This window comes from Beta vulgaris, chromosome 7 (genome assembly GCF_026745355.1).
Source record: "Beta vulgaris subsp. vulgaris cultivar EL10 chromosome 7, EL10.2, whole genome shotgun sequence".
NCBI classification, from domain to species: Eukaryota; Viridiplantae; Streptophyta; class Magnoliopsida; order Caryophyllales; family Amaranthaceae; genus Beta; species Beta vulgaris.
Window position 1 is genome coordinate 50713963 of NC_079208.1, and position 19587 is coordinate 50733549.

The 19587-nt window shown below is 37.0% G+C and overlaps 1 protein-coding gene across 5 annotated transcripts in view; it reads left to right on the top strand.

The window, feature by feature from the left end:
• The window catches only part of LOC104899637 (disease resistance protein At4g27190), an 80118-nt gene extending 64021 nt beyond the window's left edge, over nucleotides 1-16097 (top strand). The window contains exons 1-4 of one of the 5 annotated variants that reach the window (XR_008967134.1): nucleotides 9642-10231; nucleotides 11174-13761; nucleotides 14168-14746; nucleotides 15831-16097. Coding sequence is in view for 1 of the 5 variants with exons in the window: in XM_057390919.1 (XP_057246902.1) it covers nucleotides 11190-13574 (2385 nt within the window). In the remaining 4 variants the exon portion in view is untranslated. Of the gene's footprint in view, nucleotides 1-9641; nucleotides 10232-11173; nucleotides 14929-15830 lie in introns of those variants that run through there. The other 4 variants (XR_007268506.2, XR_002040501.3, XR_008967135.1 and 1 more) reach the window with 4 other exon arrangements.
• The last annotated feature ends 3490 nt before the right edge of the window (nucleotides 16098-19587 follow it).

A 19587-nucleotide genomic window follows, 5' to 3' on the forward strand; every position in this document is an offset into this window, starting at 1 on the left:
GACCCTCAATGAGTTTTGATAATAAAGCGCTTATCTTGACTGCATACTTGAATTGGTTAGACTGTGAGGATTCATTCTTGCCAATGGATTCATTTCTATATCCATTCTGTTTTCTTGTGTGTTAGTTCCTCATTAGCTGACTGATCTTGACTTTGACATCGTACGCATTGATATCTGATGATTGTGGCAATTGTTGTGATAGAGGCGTTCTTTTGTCTGCTTTTTGAGCCTTAAAGTATTTTTGTGATATACTTTTACCTCCTTAGCCCCGCTGAGCCTAATGACTATTTCAGGTTACTAAACCTCATTACATGCCCATGGCCCTTATTTTGATATTAATCCCAAGCCTAGCTTGGGGGAGCATATGTTTGAGTTAGTATCTGAGATAGTTTTTATGAGTTACTTTGGATGGAGATGATTGTATTAAGGTACAAAAGCTGAGAAAAAGAAAAGAATGAGCAAAATGAAATACATGTGATTATGGGATTGGAAAAAAATGCAAAGAGAAAGAAAAAGAAAGATTGAAAAAGAAGAAACGAACAAAAAGTCAAAAATTCTTTCTTTTACAAGTGCTTGCAAAGAAAAAAAATTCATCACACTGCTTCAAGGATGAGTTTATTGAAAATTTTGTGATTTATAGAATTGGGACACTGTTATTGCTATATTCAGGTTGATACTTCTAGTAACTTGTGCTCCCTATTCTTGGTTTTTCCACCACATTTCCCATACATAATCCATACCCATACCTAAGCCCCATTACAACCCTGAAAAAGTCCTCTTGAGCTTGCGCTTACATTGTCTATCGATTGATGTGGTCAGTTTGTCAAGGTTAAAGAGTACGTTCGCTACTTGAGTCGACATGATTAGGTTGAGTGACATTATCACCTTTCTAAACACATGAGAGTGTGAGTGGGAAGGGTTATTATGGTTGGGATGGTGAGTGATCGGGCACATCTTTTGCCTGCCACAAAAATGTGAGAGGAGTGACACCCAGTGAGTGCCTTTTCGAGATTTGATGTCATATAAGGCAGCTGCATTTGACTGCTTATTTGGGCGATTGGTAAATAGAGTAATCTGAACAGTTGAACTTGAATTGTGCCTCTTGAATGATTTATGAGCTTTACAAAAGATTTTTATCTCTGTTTTCATATATAAAGGGGTGAAGCAATCATATTCATGTTCATGTCTTATTTGCTTGAGGACAAGCAAAGGTTTAACTTGGGGAGTTTGATATGTCACATATATATTAGCATTTTAGATGCATTTTGATTGCATTTAGAACTCCTTTTAGAGCATTTAGGTGCATAATGGAATGAATTACGTAAGTTGTGCTCTACTACTCCCCGTTTGCGTGTTTTGTCATTTTCAGGTTACTTTGATGCAAATTGATTATGATTACCTAAGATCAAGCTTATCAATCATTGAAGATGAAGATATATTGCTCAAGGATCACAATGCATCCATTCGGGACAATTTCGAGTTAGAATGAAGCAAAGAGTTAGAACGAAGTGTAAAACTGACACCTGTTCATATTTTGGCCATAACTTTTGATATACAATTGATAATCACAAAATTCCAATTGGGTTGGAAACTAGACTTCAAGGGCTTTCCAATGATAGGTCACACGCCCCAATCCGACATCTGGTTTGAGAGATACACCTTCACAAGTTGACGCAAAAATCACTGTTTCTCCGCCCGGTCGACCGGGCGGTTTTGCCCGACCGGGCGAAATTATTTTTTCACCAAAATTCAAGGAATGTTAGCCCGGTCAACCGGGCGAACAAATGGGAAAATTTTTACGCGCCCGACCGGGCGGGTTCGCCCGGTCGACCGGGCGGATTTGCTTTTTTGTCGTAAATTTCTGATCACCGTCGCCCGACCGGGTGGTTTCTCGGACGCGTTTTTTCGGTTTTTTAGCCGGTTTTGTAAAGAGTATAAATAGGTTTTTAATATTTTCGTTTAGACGACTTTATTTTCTACGTTATTAGAGCAAAATACTTAGTTTTTCTCTCTCTAGTTTTGGTGAACTTTTATATTGGAAGATTATATAGATCGTCGATTTCCTTTTCATCGTTCTTCAATCATTTGGTATTCTTCTCTACTTAGTTTAATTTCATGAATTCTTTTACTTTGATTATGTTTATTGCTTTCAATATCATCATGAGTGAGTAGTCTATTTCTAGGGTTTAGAGAGGGAAGCCATGTTTATACCTTTTTGATTGTGGTTTGATGTTCTTCAATAATTGGATTGAATTAGAATAATTCCTATTGATTTGTTATACTTGTTTAATTCATGTAATTGCGAATATCATGAGTTATGTTTAGCTAATAAGAATTAGAATCGAAAGATCATATTCATTAGAGGCTTGTTACAATAGGTAGATTTGATTATGTTGAGCGACCGTACTGGCATATGTTAATCTAGGAGTTGTTAATGCCTGACCAAGGATTAGCGAAATACTTCATTTATTTGAACCTCAATCCAAGTGTTGTTGAACTATATTATATTGATTAAACTGGTATAAGCATGGTGGACCGATCGATTGCCCTAGATTTAATTATTTGATAAATTCTCATTTTTCTGCGTTCTAGTTTAGTCTAGTTTAGTTATTAATTACTCAATCATTTCCTATCTGGAAGTAGTTAGATAATTGAACATAAATCTGTAGAACTCCTCTCCCTGTGGATCGACCCGTATTTGCCAGTTTCTGCTAAACATACACCGTGCACTTGCGGTATATTTTAAAACACATCAGAACACCAGGAAATTAAATTCTTCCCAAGAAAAACAGCATAACCAGTAGTAGAACGCCGTGTGTCAGGACATCCTGCCCAATCTGCATCAGAATAGGCAATAACAATAGTAGGAGAACTGCTGCTATATAAATAAAGTCCATAATCCAGAGTGCCCTGCAGATATCTGAAAATTCTTTTCACAGCATGAAGGTGAGTAGTATGAGGAGCATGCATAAACTGAGACACCATATTAACTACATAAGCAATATCAGGACGAGTCATAGTTAAGTACTGCAATGCACCAACCATACTACGATAATCTGTAGGATCAACAAGAAGTTCTCCATCAAGCAGAGACAATGTTACTCTAGAGACAACAGGTGTGGTAACTGGTTTAACAATATGAGATGGAATTTACGAAGTAAATCAGAAACATACTTATGTTGGGACAAAAATAAACCGGAGGGAGTACGCACAACCTGCACACCTAAGAAATAATGAAGACCCCCTAAATCCTTCATAGCCAATTGAGAAGAAAGGACAGATATGAATTTGGCAACAAGAGGAGGACTACTACCAGTAAGGACAATGTCATCAGCATATAAGAGAAGAATAATGAGATGACCACGATATTTGAGAGTGAACATAGAAGTGTCACAACTGCTGCACTTGAAACCAATAGATAAAAGAAAGTTCACTAGGGGAAAAAACATAAAGGGCTGCGCTTTTCGTAAAAGCGCAGCCCTACTAGTGAAGGGCTGCGCTTTTTTAAAAAAGCGCAGCCCTACTAAGAAGAAGGGCTGCGCTTTTTAAAAAAGGCGCAGCCCTTTACTAGTAGGGTGCGCTTTTTCAAAAAAGCGCAGCCCTTCTGTAGGTAAGAGGGCTGCGCCTTTCTGAAAAGCGCAGCCCTACTAAGTGAAGGGCTGCGCTTTTTTAAAAAGCGCAGCCCTTCTGCTTAGTAGGGCTGCGCTTTTTTAAAAAAGCGCAGCCCTTCTTGAAAAATTTTGAAATTTCGGAATCGCGCGCTTTGAAATATTGAGCGGGGATTCGTCAAATATATTATCCCTCATTCTCTCTCCTCTCTCACGTCCCTCATTATTTTATCTCTCACCCTCTCTTCTCTCTCATCCTCTCTTCTCTCTCAAAAACTCCCATAAACATTTGCCTCAAAAACCCATTTTAAATTTTTCCGATTTGCAGTAAACATGGCGACGGAGTCCGATTGCCTATTGTGATACCTTTTCGGAAGCAGAACGAGCCAACGAGTCAAACTCATCGCTATGCTGTGACGTTTAGGCTTTTTAAGCCATCCGAGTTCGTTTAAGCCTCCAAATACCCATTTTAAGTTTTTCCGAAATTTTTTTTTCCTTTAAATTATGCATTTGGGTTTTGTTTTATGTATTTAAACATTATTAGGTTGTAGTTCTTGTATTTTTCAGATCTATAATGTTCTTGTATACTTCTCTTTGTTTATATGTTTTGATTAATGTTCTTGTTACTTCTCTTTGTTTTGATTAATGTTCTTGCTTTTATACTTCTCTTTGTTTTGATTAATGTTCTTGTATACTTCTCTTTGTTTTGAATGTTATTCATGTATACTTCTCTTTGTTTTGATTAATGTTCTTGTATACTTCTCTTTGTTTTGAATGTTATTCATGTATACTTCTCTTTGTTTATTTTGATTAATGTTATTCTTGTATACTTCTCTTTGTTTATTTTGATTAATGTTCTTGTATACTTATTGTATACTTCTCTTTGTATATTAGTTTTTGTTCCTTTTTTCGTTTTCGTTTCATTCTTTTTATTGTTTTGGGTTTAGTATTTTCGTTTCGTTTCTCTTCTCTTCTGTTTAATTTCAGAAAATGTGAGATTATGAGTAAAAAAATGACAAAAAAAAAAAAAAAATATTTTTTTTTTTTGGTAGGAAGGGTTGCGCTAGTTAGGAAAAAGCGCAGCCCTTCTAGCCCAGAAGGGCTGCGCTTTTTCCTAACTAGCGCAGCCCTTCTGGGCTAGAAGGGTGCGCTTTTTCCTAACTAGCGCAGCCCTTCTAGCTTAAGGGCTGCGCTTTTCTAGCGCAGCCCTACTTAAAAAGTGAAGGGCTGCTACTGAAAGGGCTGCTGTCAAAAAGCGCAGCCCTACATGCCTTTTTTAGCACAGCCCTTCTTCATTTTTCCACTAGTGTTGCTAAACTTGAAGAACCAAGCTCTAGGAACCTGGCTCTGATACCATGTACAAGTGTGGGAATAATTGTGTGTTAACCTGATGTAGGTTAACCCTGGCATTCAATATATATAGTATTTACAATACAGACCTATGATTTAGTAAATTACCATTCTACCCTTTACATATAATATTATCCCTTTACATATAATATTATCCAATATTAAACTTTTCCTTTTCCCCCCTGTGCTGAGCTTTCCTGAATACCTCTAAGCATGGCCTGAGCTTCTGTTTGAATAGCAGAAGTGGAAAAAGCCTTACTGTTTCCTTGGAAGATAACATGAACCAACTTCCAAGCTTCTTCGAAAATTGATGAAGCATAATTTTCGACCCCAATCCCTTGATTTGGGATTTCAAGGTTCCCTCTTCAACAACACTTCTCAATCTGTGTCCTCTGCTTGCGACACCACTTCTTTTGTGAATACGTACACGTATGGACTGGAAAGAGACTACAAAGGACTATATTTCAAGGCGGATCTAGCCGGGTTAGTAAAGAAGGATTTCATGGTCGATTTGGAAGATAGCTAGATGCTGCAAATTAACGGAGAGAGAAGCATGGAACAAGAGGAGAAGAAAGCATGCACGAGAGATGAAAGAACAAGAGGATAATGTCCCAAAAGATTTGACACCATGGGCGACAGGTTGAGTTGGTGTCGTGCCACAGAGGCGGTGTTTGGCATGGGAGATGAAATCGATGTTGGTGGATAGTGGGTGGTGGTGGTGGGAGTAGGGATGGCAATTGGGCGGGGCGGGTGCGGAGGATGGTACCCCCACACCCGCACCAGCATTAAATTCTCATCCCCGCCCCACCACCCATTACGGGGAAAGATTCCATCCTCGCCCCACCTAGGGCTGGCAAAAACTGACCCAACCTGATAACCCGACCTGAAACTGACCTGAAAATTCCGGGTTTGGGTTGAGATTTTTGACCTGAAAAAAAAAATGGGTCGACCCAACCCGACCTGAAAATATAATGGGTTAGGTTCAGGTTGACTTTTTGAACCTGAAAATAACCCGAAATGACTGATTTAAAAATAATTTATATTATGTCAGGTTAGCCCTTAGTTGGTTAGGTTATAATATTGGGCCAAGCCCAACTCACTTCAAAGTTCAACCTGAAAATTCCGGCTTTGATTGTTGGAACTTAAACATGTTACATGTATAGTACCTTTCTGAATTAAACTAGCAGTTCTTTTTACCATTGGATATTTAGATTTTTATTTCAGGTCATTTTGGGTTGGTTTCGGGTCAACCCGAAAAATATAAGGTCAGGTTTGGGTTGAGGTTTTCGACCTGAAATATAAATCAGGTCGGGTTTGGGTCAGGGGTAAGTGACCTGAAATATAAATCAGGTCAACTTGAAACTGACCCAACCCGACCTGATTGCTAGCCCTAGCCCCACCACCCATTGCGGGGGGAAAATCTAGACCCACCCCCGCCCCACCCCCGCATCCGCGTCGTACCCGCGTCATACCCACTTCATCCCCGCAAAAAATCCACCAAAAAATCTGCCGCAAGCCCATTATAGTTGTCTACTTCACAAAATCACAATATAATATAGTGAAAGAAAAGTTAAAATACATTAACAAAGGCAAATATTTTACTACATTACAAAAGTGTATTCAAATACGTTAGTAATATATGTATATAAATAGAATTTTAATAATAAATATGGGGGGCGGGGAGGGCGGGGATGGGGCGAGTATAACATAAAATCCACACCCGCTCCACCACCCATTGCGGGGACAATTTTAATCCCATCCCCGCCCCATCCCCGCCAAACCTAGACCCATCCCCGCCCCAATTGGGCGGGGATGGGGCGGGTCTCCTACTTGACCCGCCCCACTGCCATTCCTAGGTGGGAGGTGATGAGGTGATGCGAGAAATAGGGGGAGAATGTCATGGGGTTGAGAAGATCAAAGGAAATAGAGAGGTTGGGGAAAAAAATACAAAATTATATTTTATCTATTGTAGTATATCATTAATATGTTGATACCATGTTTGTAAAAAATGAGCAATAGTTGGAAAGTCGGTAGAGTAAGGGTCTGTTCTCTTCGGCATAAAACAGTCGAACTGAACTGAATTGAACTGAACTGAATTGAACTGAACTAAATCGAACTGAACTAAACTAAACTGAATTGAATTGAACTGAACTGAACAGAATCGAACTGAACTGAACTAAACTGAATTGAATTGAATTGAACTGAACTGAACTGAATTGAATTGAATTGAACTGAACTGAACTGAACTGAAATGAATAGTGATATGTGAGAGCAAAAGTATTGTCAAGAGCTGAACTGAACTGAATTGAACTGAACTGAACTGAAAATAAGTTGGGGAGAACAGGCCCTAATTAAAATTTGGGACCGAAAATTACGGAGCGCCTAAAGTTATGACTAGTTTCCTTTTTAAAAAGTACCTTTTTACGCCTGTTAGTTTATGTGCAAGTCCGACCCACTATATAAAACTAGCACACCCAGTGTGTCAAACCCGCAAATTAAGATTTAATTTTTTCATACGGTTTTTTTACCTAATACCCCCTAGTTTTCAAAAAAAATCACCTGGTACCCCCCAAGTTTTCAAAATACAAGGGGTACCTTTAAGTTTCAAACTAATACACTCAAATACCCTTAATGACTAACGACATTAACCGTCGTTAGTCATTAACTCTAATTTTTTGTTTTGAACCCTAATTAACCCCCTATAACTAACCTTAATCCTAATTTCTAGCTCTAATCCTAAGCCCAAACCCAAACCCTAACCCTAAGCCCAAACCCTAACCTTAACCCTAACCCTACTCCCACCACCCCCACCACACATGGCCCCCTTCCCCATCCCAGCAGCCCCATCCCCACCCCTGTAGCCCCTCCCCCACCCCCGCGCCTACCCCCTCCCCCACACCAGTTCAGTTCAGCAGGCCACCCCATGACGTCCCTCACCATCGTCGCCCCCTCTCCCACCACCCCTGGCCCCCTTCCCCATCCCAACAGCCCCCCCTTCCCCCTTGTAGCCCCTCCCCCACCCCCGCGCCGCCCCCCCCCCCCCCCTAGTTCAGTTCAGCAGGCCACCCCGGCCTCCCTCACCATCTCCCTCCCTCGATTTCGGAACAACCCAGCGTCCCCCACAACACCAATTCCTTTCCATTTTCGCACCACACCCCTCCTCTTGCACCACCCACAACCCCCAACCCCTATATTTTCTTCTTCCCTCTGTATTTTTGCAAAAATTGGAGGAAGGTGGTGCTACAAGGGTGGGGGGAAGAGGTGAAATTTCAAAAATCGAATGGGTGGGGGAGGGGGGCTGGCGAGGTTGCGGGGGTAGGGGAAGGAGGGTGGGAGTTGCGGTGGGGGTTGGGGCTGCGGGGGTTAGGGCTGCGGGGGGTAGGGTGGAGTTGGTGGTGGAGAGGGGGTGGTGTTCGGGTGGTAGTGGGGTTAGGGTTAGGGTTTGAAATTAGGGGTATGGGTTAGGGTAGGATTATGGCTTGTTCTCTTCGGCGTAAAACAGCTGAACTGAACTGAACTGAACTGAGCTGAGCTGAACTGAACTGAATTAAACTAACTGAACTGAGCTGAACTGAACTGAACTGAACTGAACTGAACTGAACTAAACTGAATTGAATTGAATTGAATTGAATTAAATTAAATTAAACTAAATTGAATGAAATTGAATGTAATAAATATATAAATAATATTTAAATAATAATTATAATGGTAAGTAATAATAATGAATAATTAATTATGAATAATAATAATAGTATTTTGGATATTTTTAAATGATAGTAATAAATAAATAATAGTAATAATCATAAATTAATAATAATAATTAATAATTATTATTTTATATTATTTGTATTAATATATTAATACTTGATGATGATTATATAATAACAATAATATCTAAGAAGTAAGTTAATATTACTATTTTAATAATTAGATTTAATATATAATAATATTTAGTAATAATTGGGTCGGACTGCACAAAATTGCATCATAAACCGTTTTGACGCGATTTGATTGGTTTATGTGCTAAAAAACGTGGGTTTATTTGTGCTTTTGACCTAAACCATGTTCCTCCTAATAATAATAGCAATAATAATGAGTAAAGCTATAATAAACAAAATAATATATAGAAATAATAATAATAGTAATAATAATAATAATACTTAATAATAATATATAAAAATAAATAATAATAAGAGTAATTAGTAAAATAAATTAGACCAACATGATAATAATATTTAACAAAATAGTTATAAAAGAACAGAGCTGAACTGAACTGAACTGAACTGAACTGAGCTAAACTGAATTGAGTTGAACTGAGCTGAACTGAACTGAGCTGAAAATAAGGTGGGGAGAACAGGCCCTTAGAAGTTAGATGTTAGGGTTTAGTTAGGATAGTTAGGTTAATTAGGGATAATTAAGGACATTTAAGTGTATTATCATGAAACTTAGAGATACCTAATGAATATTGAAAACATGAAAGATACCAGATGAATTTTTTGAAAACTCAATAATACTTGATAAAAAAACCGTTTTTCATATTAAAACCCAACATACAAACCCACAAATAATCACCTTTATTTAAACTACTCCATTCATACTTTTTTTTCTTCTTCTTAGCACTCCTTTGTTTTATATAACACAAATTTTTGACAACTATAGTGATTCGTGACTATACCATAATTTACTCTTAGTGGTGCCCAAGGATTTATTTAGTCTTAGTTTGGTATAGACTATAGTGTCGACTAACTTAATCTAAGACTAACTTTGTCTTTTTTCTTTGTCTTTGTCTTTCATGAATATAAAAGATTGTAAGAACACAAGACTAATTGGAGCACTTGTGTTCACACATCAAACTTTCCACTATTCCCCTCAAAAAAAAAAAAAAAAAAAAAATCAAACTTTCCACTAAAAACGCATCTAAAAAAATCTTAACAATAACGTCAAAATCATCTTGCACTATCATCGCACTTAGATTAATAATAATTTCAGAATAGAAAAGTAAAAACAAAGACTTGCTTCCTTCTTGGTTTCTTCTGCCTTAGCAGCCTGTATCTTCCTGTATCGTACGCAAGTTATTATTATCATTATCATTATTATTATAATTGAAAGATTCGGCTCCAAAATAATTAAATTATTCAAACTTGAAGATGACTTCCTGTACAAGAATTATTTTTAATTGAACTGTCTTATTGTATAAAATGGGGGTGCCAAATTATAGATTTAACAGCTGCTGATACTTTCCTCAATCTCTTGCATAAATCAGAGCTTATCAGGTTCGTATTTATTGCCCCTTTTTTTCCAATTAATTTGTTTGTTCGCCATTTTAAACCCGTTTTTGGATCTTTTGTTTTGATTTACTGATTTTAAGGCGTGTTTAAGAGAGTTTTTCTGATATTACAGGCTAAATATATTTTTTGGAGCAAAATTATAATTGAATTAATGCTCAAGTTTTATTTGATCAAGGTTATTTGACTTCAATGCCTTTCGAAAAAAAAGGGTGATGATTAATGACTTAGCTAGAGTTAATCGATATACTCCCTCCGTCCCTTAATAGAGTGCCCATTTCTCCAATGCACGTTTGCCAATGCACATTTTGTATCGTTAATATCTTTAATTTCATATTAGTAAAAATTATAAAAGTTTAATTTTCTTAATGTACGTAATGAGACGAATCAAACAAGACCCCACATGACTATGTTTTTTCTTATAATTAGAAATGTTTTTTGAGGGCTTTCTTTATCTTTAAATAGTGTCCAAAAAAGAAATGGGCACTCTATTAAGGGACGGAGGGAGTATCAATATATGCTTGTTCAAAGATAGTTTAATTGGCTCGAGTTCATATTTGGTTCTTGTAATCATGAATGATTTGGAAATATTAGTAAAATTTGTCGGAGGACCAACTCAACTAAAAGTTTAAATAGATGTTGGAGCTCCAAGATTGATTTTATATTTTATCACTATGCCCCCTCATATTAGAGCCTTAAGATTGATTTTATATTCTATTAGAAATTAGCTGAAGTAGAATTTGGTTGTGAGAGGCTAAAAGTTTATTTAGTTGGTATAAAAAGACCATAATTGAAAAGTAGCGTAAACATAAATGGTGAAATCTTTTCGTTTGAGAATTTCTAAATTTGTTCTTGTGTTGTTGTAGTATGAGGAGGAATTTTTACACACAAAACAATTATTTGATAATTAATATGTTCTTGTTTATGTAGATTCATTGCCAACAAGATGCCTTTTGGAGTTTCTATATATGATTCGTTTTGTGCCTTGGTAAGGAACTATCGTGGTGTATCATGTGATGCCATGGGCAACAGAGGGTGTGAGGCTGTTGATAGGATATCTAAGGTGGAAACTGTTGATTCACAACCTCAAAAGAAACGTAGGAAAGTGCAAAAATCCCTGCACGTCAACTCTGAGTATGTTGCTAAAATAGTCAGTTGGTTAGCTAATGATAAAATTACCACTGTTGGAATTTATGGGATGGGCGGGATTGGTAAAACCACCCTCGCAGTGCAGCTCCACAGTTGGATTCAGGACCATGCCATCCATTCTGTAGGTATTCATGATATCGCTTGGGTCTATGTCGAAATGGATTTCACGGTGTATCAATTGCAGCAGAAAATTGCTGATGCTTTCGGGCTTGATCTTCAAGGTGATATGGATGAGAATAGAAGAGCAGCCATTCTGTATGCTATTCTGTCTCGCAATGACAAGTGCATTCTATTCATTGATAATTTGTGGGGTGATTTCCGTCGAGAGGATGTTGGGATTCCCTGTCAGTGCAGGCTGGTTTTGATTACTCGATTGCTGGATGTTTGTCGTAGGCTTCACTGCCAGAAAATCGTTAAGGTTGAGGCACTCTCAGAGGAAGAGAATTGGCAACTCTTTCACCATAGTACTGAATGTGGTGTTTCAAGTCTTAATGAACTTTCCTCTATTAGGAAGCTTGTGTATAAGGAATGTGCAGGTCTCCCTCTTGCAGTTACTGTATTGGCCAATACCATCAAAGGAGTGGTTAATCCTTTTATGGGACCAACCCAATTGGATGATGTGTTCAATCGATTGAAGCCGTCTTATGAAAGATTGAACAACGTCAAGCTACAACGTTCTTTCTTGTTTGCTGCACTATATCCCAAAGGTTATGCCATCCATAAAAAAGAGTTGATATGGCTCTGGATTGGACAGGGGATCATAGATGAGGTGCCATCGCTGCAGGCACAGTATGACATGGGCCATACTATGTTAAACAAGCTTCTCAACTCTTGTTTACTGGAAACTTGTCAAGATCAAAGGGTCGTTAAGATGCATGATCTTGTGAGGCGTATGGCTCTTTCCATTGCTAGAGATAACTTTATGGTGGAAACTGGCGTCACTTCAAAGATGGAGTTCAGCGGGAATCTTCATGCCATTTCCTTGATAAAGTCTTCGATATCATTGATCCCGTCGGGTAATTTCCTCAAGTTTGCTAATCTCTCAACTCTATATTTGCAAAACAACCCCATTGAGGTAATTCCAGAATCATTTTTCTTGCAAATGCGTACTCTTCATGTTCTGAGTTTATCTGCTACTCACATTATTAGACTGCCCAGTTCTATTGGTGCCTTAGAAGAGCTTCAAGTACTAGATCTGAGTAGTTGTCAGAAATTAAAAGAAGTTCCTCAATTGGCAAAGCTTCATAATTTAAGGTTCTTGGACCTCTCTCAAACTGCAGTTGAGAAGGTTCCTCGCTCTCTTGAAATGTTAAAAAAGCTCACGGAGCTTGACCTGTCCTCTGTGTTGGAACCAAAAAGAGTTCCCAACGGGGTCTTGTCTGCTCTATCCAGATTAAAGAGGCTATCATGCCATGTTTTAGGCGTCATTCATGAATTGCAAAATTTGAAATCATTGGAAATTCTTGATGCCAAATTCGAAAATCTTTTTGACTTGAGTGTTTATGTAAAGTCAGAACATTGGCGCACATTAGAGTGCTTCCATCTTGAAGTTGGTCATCAGATAAGGCCAAAGAGATTCTACAACAGAGGAGTATCCCTGAATGGATGTACTTTAAGTGGTCAGGAAGCAGAGCAGTTTGTGCTTCCATATGACATTTGGGAGTTGTATCTTGATGATTGCAGTGGTTTCAGTAGTTTATCTGAAATTATAATTTCGACCAATGCTTATGGTTTTCAACAAGAAGCTGAAGCCTTTTCAAGCTTAGAGATTTGCCATGTCAGTAGGTGCAATGATGTTGAGCAACTTCTTTCACCAGGTTGGATGCCATATCTCCAGTGCCTTGAAATATTAGAGGTTGAAGAATGTTTACAACTGAAAGAGCTAATGCCAGAGGACGTTAACCTCCCTCAGCTTAAACAACTCGTTCTCACCTCGTTGCCTCAGCTGAATAGCGTCTATAAGGGTCAACTTGTTTGTGCTTCACTCCAGTCACTTACAGTTATGGAGTGTCCAAATCTGAAGCGCCTTCCTTTCTTCTACATGGAGGATCAATTGGTTCCTTCTGGATTGGAGTGGATTGAGGGACAACATAAATGGTGGGAGTCGTTAGAATGGGATAAGCCGAAATCTAAAGCGTTGCTGAAACCTTTCTTTAGATGCAGTTCTGTCACAGATGTGTGATGGTCTAAGGAGTGAACATCATCATCTGAATCATACTTGGAATTTGCCATCTTGCAATGTTGGTGAACTTGCCCCGATGACAAAGCTGCAAGGTCTTTTTAGATCTTCCCTCTACACCGAGTCATATGCAGGACTGGGGTGTACCAGCCATAGCTTTCTACTCGGACTCTACAAATTTTTCACACTGGTTTGGCCCACTTCCCTCTCTCTTGCTCTTCTTTGTCCAATGGCTCCCATGCTTTATGTCAACTTTATTGTTTGTTTGGTTGACATAGATACTATATACTGAAAGTTAAGTTTTCGAAAAGTGAAAATATCTTATGTTTGGTTGACAAAAACACGGAAGTATTTTACAGGAAGTTAATCCTGTAAAATTTCATGTGTCCAACCAAATAAATTTTGGCACTTTATAGAAAGTGGTATTTTCTATGTCTAACCAAACGACCTCTTGGCCTGTATATGGTTCGGAGTAAAACAATATGAACGAGTTCTAATTTCGTCGAAAGACACGTTTTAATGAAAACCTAAACTTTCAATTGTTTCAAACTTCTGTTGTTTCGAAAATGTGACTTTTTTTTTGGTGAACAACTAAGGTATTCGCCGCCGATAGCAGTGACTAATCCCCTCGCCCCGGGTGCTCCACTTAAGGTAACAGGCTGGCCAAGAATCTTTTTCCATTCCCGATGGTTGAGGATCGAACCCTCGACCAATTGGTTAAGGGACAAAGTGAGCAACTACTATGCCAAGACCACTTGATTGGAAAAATGTGACCTTCATTTGTACAAATTTGTAACTTTCCAAAACACTAAGCTAAACCGAGAAACATCATTTTTTCACAATTAGTGGAGTTTTGGAACCTATCCTTAGAAATGATTTAACTCCCAACTATTCACAAGCCTTTTCTTTGAAAATAGAAAAAAAAAACCTCCCATCAAAAAACCAAAAAAACCAATAATAACTTTGTATTTCCACTCGAACACAATATATAAACAACATCAGAGCAAAGTGGAAGAGATCCTTCCTTCCCTCATAGGAGGCTCCTATGCATGGAAGGGAAAAAATTGGACAAAGTTGCAGGAGGTCTGCAGTGTGTTCACCTCTCATATTTCTCTTATTCAAGTGTACTAAGTTATGTGCATTCCAGGGCTTGTGGACTCTCCATTTGGAGTTAGGTAAGATTCAAAGACAAAACCAACTTCATTTTTTTTGTAAGTGTTTCTTTAAACCTGTAAAGAAGTTAATTGCCAAGTTCTTTTTTCTTTGATTCAATATGTAAATTTTATTTCAGTGTTAGTGACTATGAAGCTATGTTAATTAATAAAACATTAAAAGCTATCGGCTTTGTTGCTTCGAATTAATGGTTTTGCAAATGTATACTCGAGAGTATCTTTAACATACGGTTAGATTTTGTAAACTCTCTTGATTAGAGTGTTTTCCATTAATCATATTATATAGATTACAACCTAAAGGACATTCTAATAATAGTAGGAAACCTAATTAGAGTAAAATTAATATTCCACAAACTATATCTCAAATACAAAATCTAATTCTAATATATTTTATATTGTATTACATACCATCATTACTCATCTAATAATGCTTAATTGAAATGTGTAAATTCGAATGAGCTGAAGACCATTTTTTTTGACTCATTTACACAAATCAAATACTTCCTCCGTTCCAAATTACATGTTACACTTTCTATTTTAAGAAGTTTCAAATTAGATGTTACACTTTCATTTTGGGTAATAATTTCTCTCTACCTCTCTCTTATCTCATGGGACCCTTTTGTTTTCTTTCTCTATCTCTCTCCTCTCCAAAAATTATCTAAGAGTCCGTGATTTTAAAAGTGTAACATCTAAAAAGAAATGGAGGAAGTAGAACATTCATGATACGCCTAAGTGTATAATTAAGTGAAAGTGCATTAATATGATAATGGCTATCAAGAATTCGCTAGGGTACTCAAACAAAAGTGCCTCGTCAAGCACGCAAGTAACAATCATAATAATGGAGAATAATTTTGAGGCAAACTTGTTGGACTAGGCGGATTTGCCCCGATGAGAGCCAAAATTCCGCTCACTTTTGCTTTCTTTGCCTTGAACTCAAAAGTTGGTAAAAAAAACTTCAGGGTGTTTTTGATTCGAATAATAAGATTGATAAGTGTATTGTATTTTCGGATTGCTTGTATGCCACCCAACTCCTCATGAAGGAGGGGGGAGATCTTAACATGTTTACCAATATTATAAATGAGTGCAGGGAGCTTTTTCGAAGAATCCAGGAAGTGGAGATTAGACATACTCCAAGAAGGCACAACAAGACGGCAGATGCACTAGCTAAAGAAGCACGTAGATTAGATGTTTGCATGAATGTAACTAATTGTTTTCCCCACCCTCCTAGTTTTTGCATGAGTGCTTACATCTCGGATTGTAACAACAATATTTAAGTTTTTCTAGTTCCATTGTTCACCAAAAAAAAAAAAAGAATAGAATCATAAAATCAATTATATTCATTTCTATTTCTTCTTGTTTGGTTCAACAACAATATGAAGCCATTTTATAGTTGCATTTACAACATTGTTAAATACTTTTTAAAAGCTAAAAATTGAATTTATAGTACAAATATAAATACAATGTCAAACAAATTTACAACATGACAACATCGAACCTGACTTAAAACATCCTGCCAAAGCTTACTAATTTACTTGACACCTGCTAATCCATATTATTGAAAATCAATGTAGAATGATTATAGATATATTTACAATTTAGAATAAGAAAAAAAGGAGAAAAAGAAATTTATAGAGAAAGATAGATATGAAGCTTCTCGTCTCCCGACATGAAAATGAAAAACCCATTCTTGAACTTCCCAAACACTAGATTCAAATTAGAAGAAAATAAAATTGCCTAGAAATGGATGTTTAACTTGAATATTGCAACTTTCTTTTAAAGTTACAAATTTGAACCTAGTTTTTTTTTTTTGAAGTCAAATTTGAATCTAGTTTAGTATAATAGTATTTTGGTTCTGATATATAAAACCCTTAAAATTGCATATAAGCATTATGTATATTTTATTTGATAATATTAATTTAAAATTTATGACATAATCATGCGTCAATAGAATTACTGTTTTTTTTTTCCTTTCCTTTACTATTTGTATTTTAACTTCTTATATGCAGCGCTAAGTAATTTTTTTCTTTTACATGAAATTCTTCCTCGATTTTATGAAACCTTACACCATATATATAGGTTTAAATTGATATGAGAACCACCTTTATATAGATGTGTCAAAAATTGGACCGACCCACGGGTGAACCCACATGCGATCCAGACCTAACCTGTTCCGAGCCAAGAGTAGTCGGTTGGAAAGTCGACCCATTCTGACGCTCGTCCACCCGTGCCCAATTGAATCCGTGGATTTGGTAACCCAACCTGAACTGGGCCGACCCAGGTTAAACCTGCGCCCAGTAGCACCCGTGAACAAGAAACCAGACCCAACCTGTTTCTAACCCAAAACTAACCCGCACCCAACGTTACTCATTAATGACCCAGTTATAACCACCAAGTTATCACTCAACCCAATTATCACCCGACCCAGTTGTGACCCAACCCAGTTATCACCCGATCCAGTTACCACCCAACCAACTAAACCCGACCCAAAACCATTCCGACCCAATACAACTAGACCCAAAACAATTTCGACCCAACTTTAACATGTTATATTTTTATTTTGTATAATTTTACTTTTTTCCCATTGACTTACATTTTTTCTTTTAAAATTGAGATTTGATTATACACAAGTTGTAGGTTAAAATGCCAAAATACTTAATCTTCGTCTCTTTGATGATTATATTCTATATTAATATGATTTAATTAAGTAGTAGCATTTAAAGGTATTTAATATTGTAATTCAGTAATTATAAGAATTTGGGTCGTTTGCAACTTTGCTCATAGTTTGAATTTGATGCATTGATGTTTTCAACTATTCAAAGCAAATCCCTTTAACTACTCAAGAAAATAGGAACTACTTTTGCAACTTTGCATGTTTGATTTAGGAGTTTACGTTTACGGTTTACCTTGATAATTGAACTGAAAAATATATTGAATTCGAAGGGATTAAAGGAAGAAAGAGAAAGAAACAACTAAATTGCATTCACATATTGGAGAAAATAAGACAAGTAAATTAGGAAAAATAGAAAACTCTTATATTCATATACTTTAACATTTACAAAATATCAAGTACTTATAGATGAATAATTTAAATATAAAAATGAGTAACTAAAGTCTAAACTCTAAATGTCTTAATACTTTAATTATTAACAACAGACCACCAACAGCTGCAACAGCAACAAGCCAGCAACAGACCACCACCAGCTGCAACAGCAACATCAACATAACACTACCATCAGCAACAACAACAAACCACCACCACCACCAGCAACAGCAGACCACCACCAGCAGTAGCAGCAACAGGCCAACAGTAGCAGCAACAACAGCAGATGGTAGAAAATACCAAAAAAAAAAACTCCCAAAGAAAAACATAAAGCAGTTTATAAACAAGTAAATATTGCAAAGATAACAAAATTAAATTTACTTTTAAAATCAATAATGGCGCTCAGGGACACAACTTGACCTCATCATTGAGCACTCGACTCTAATTAACAATACAACTTCACAACACAAGAAAGCCAGCAAAAGTGACACGAGCACAATTCTTTGTCTTTTAAATAATACCATAACCAATTTTACCAATCAAGTGTATATATATCAAGTCCAATAAGACAAAAGAAAGATAGCTCCACATCGTGACACTTAGGGCAAAACATGTGTGTAAAGTAAAATGTACTTCCTCCGTCCTAGAATACTCTTGACACTTATCAAGGCACGCAGTTTTAGATGATAAGTTGTTGTTTGGCTATCAATTGTCATTTTATTGAAAAGTAGATGTGATAAGAGTTAGTAGTTAATAAAAGTAGTATTATTTTATTTTAAGAAGAGAGAATATGGTCCATGGTTAGAATTGATGGGTAATAAGAGTGGTATAATTTTATTTAGAGGAAAGAGAGTGTGGGCCAATAGTTAAAAAGTAGAATGATTAAAATGGTAGGGGCCCATATCTTAAAATAGAAGTGTAAAGAGTATTTTGGGACAAATAAGAAAACAAAGTGTAAAGAATATTCTAGGACGGAGGGAGTAGACAAAAAGAGTCTCAAACAAGTCAACAATAAATGATCTTTGCGCAAGGGATATTTATTGAGCAAAAGGATATAAAACAACTAACCAAACCCAATAATTTTGTTTAGGGTTTATAAATTTTAGGGTTAGGGTTTGGGTTTAGGGTTAGGTTTGGGGTTTAAGGTTGATGTTTAGGGTTAGGGTTTAGAAATTAGGGTTAAACCATTATCCCTAACCCTAAACCCCAAACAAATAACCCAAAACACAAAACCACGCACAACCCAAAACACAAACCCATAACACAACAAACCCAACCCAAAACACAAACAAACCCAGAACACAACCAACCCACAAACACAAACCCATCAACAAACACAAGCTAGAACACAACAACCATCAAAACATTGACAATAGGCCACAAGGCCAGAACAACAACAACCAATAACACAACAACAATCGGGATTATGAAATTGAACCATAATCAATATCAGTTGGCTCTGTATCCTTAATAACTTCAAGAGACTCCTCATCCTCAACTTTAGAATAACCAAAGATCCAATTTTGGCAAGTCACAAGAGCCTCAATATTTTTGGGCAGCAAACGCGTGCGATATTTTGTTAAAATTTTGCCCCCCCATAATAAATGAAGACTCAAAGGCCACAGATGTAATGGGGATAGCCAACACATCTCTAGCCATCCGAGAAAAATAGGATAAACTCTCACATGGGTTTTTCAATAGGCCAAAACATCAAAATAGTCATCTTGGTCAGTTGAAACATGAGGGGAACTGAAATATGATTCCATATTATCGATACCCCTACTAGCAACAACACTAGCACCAA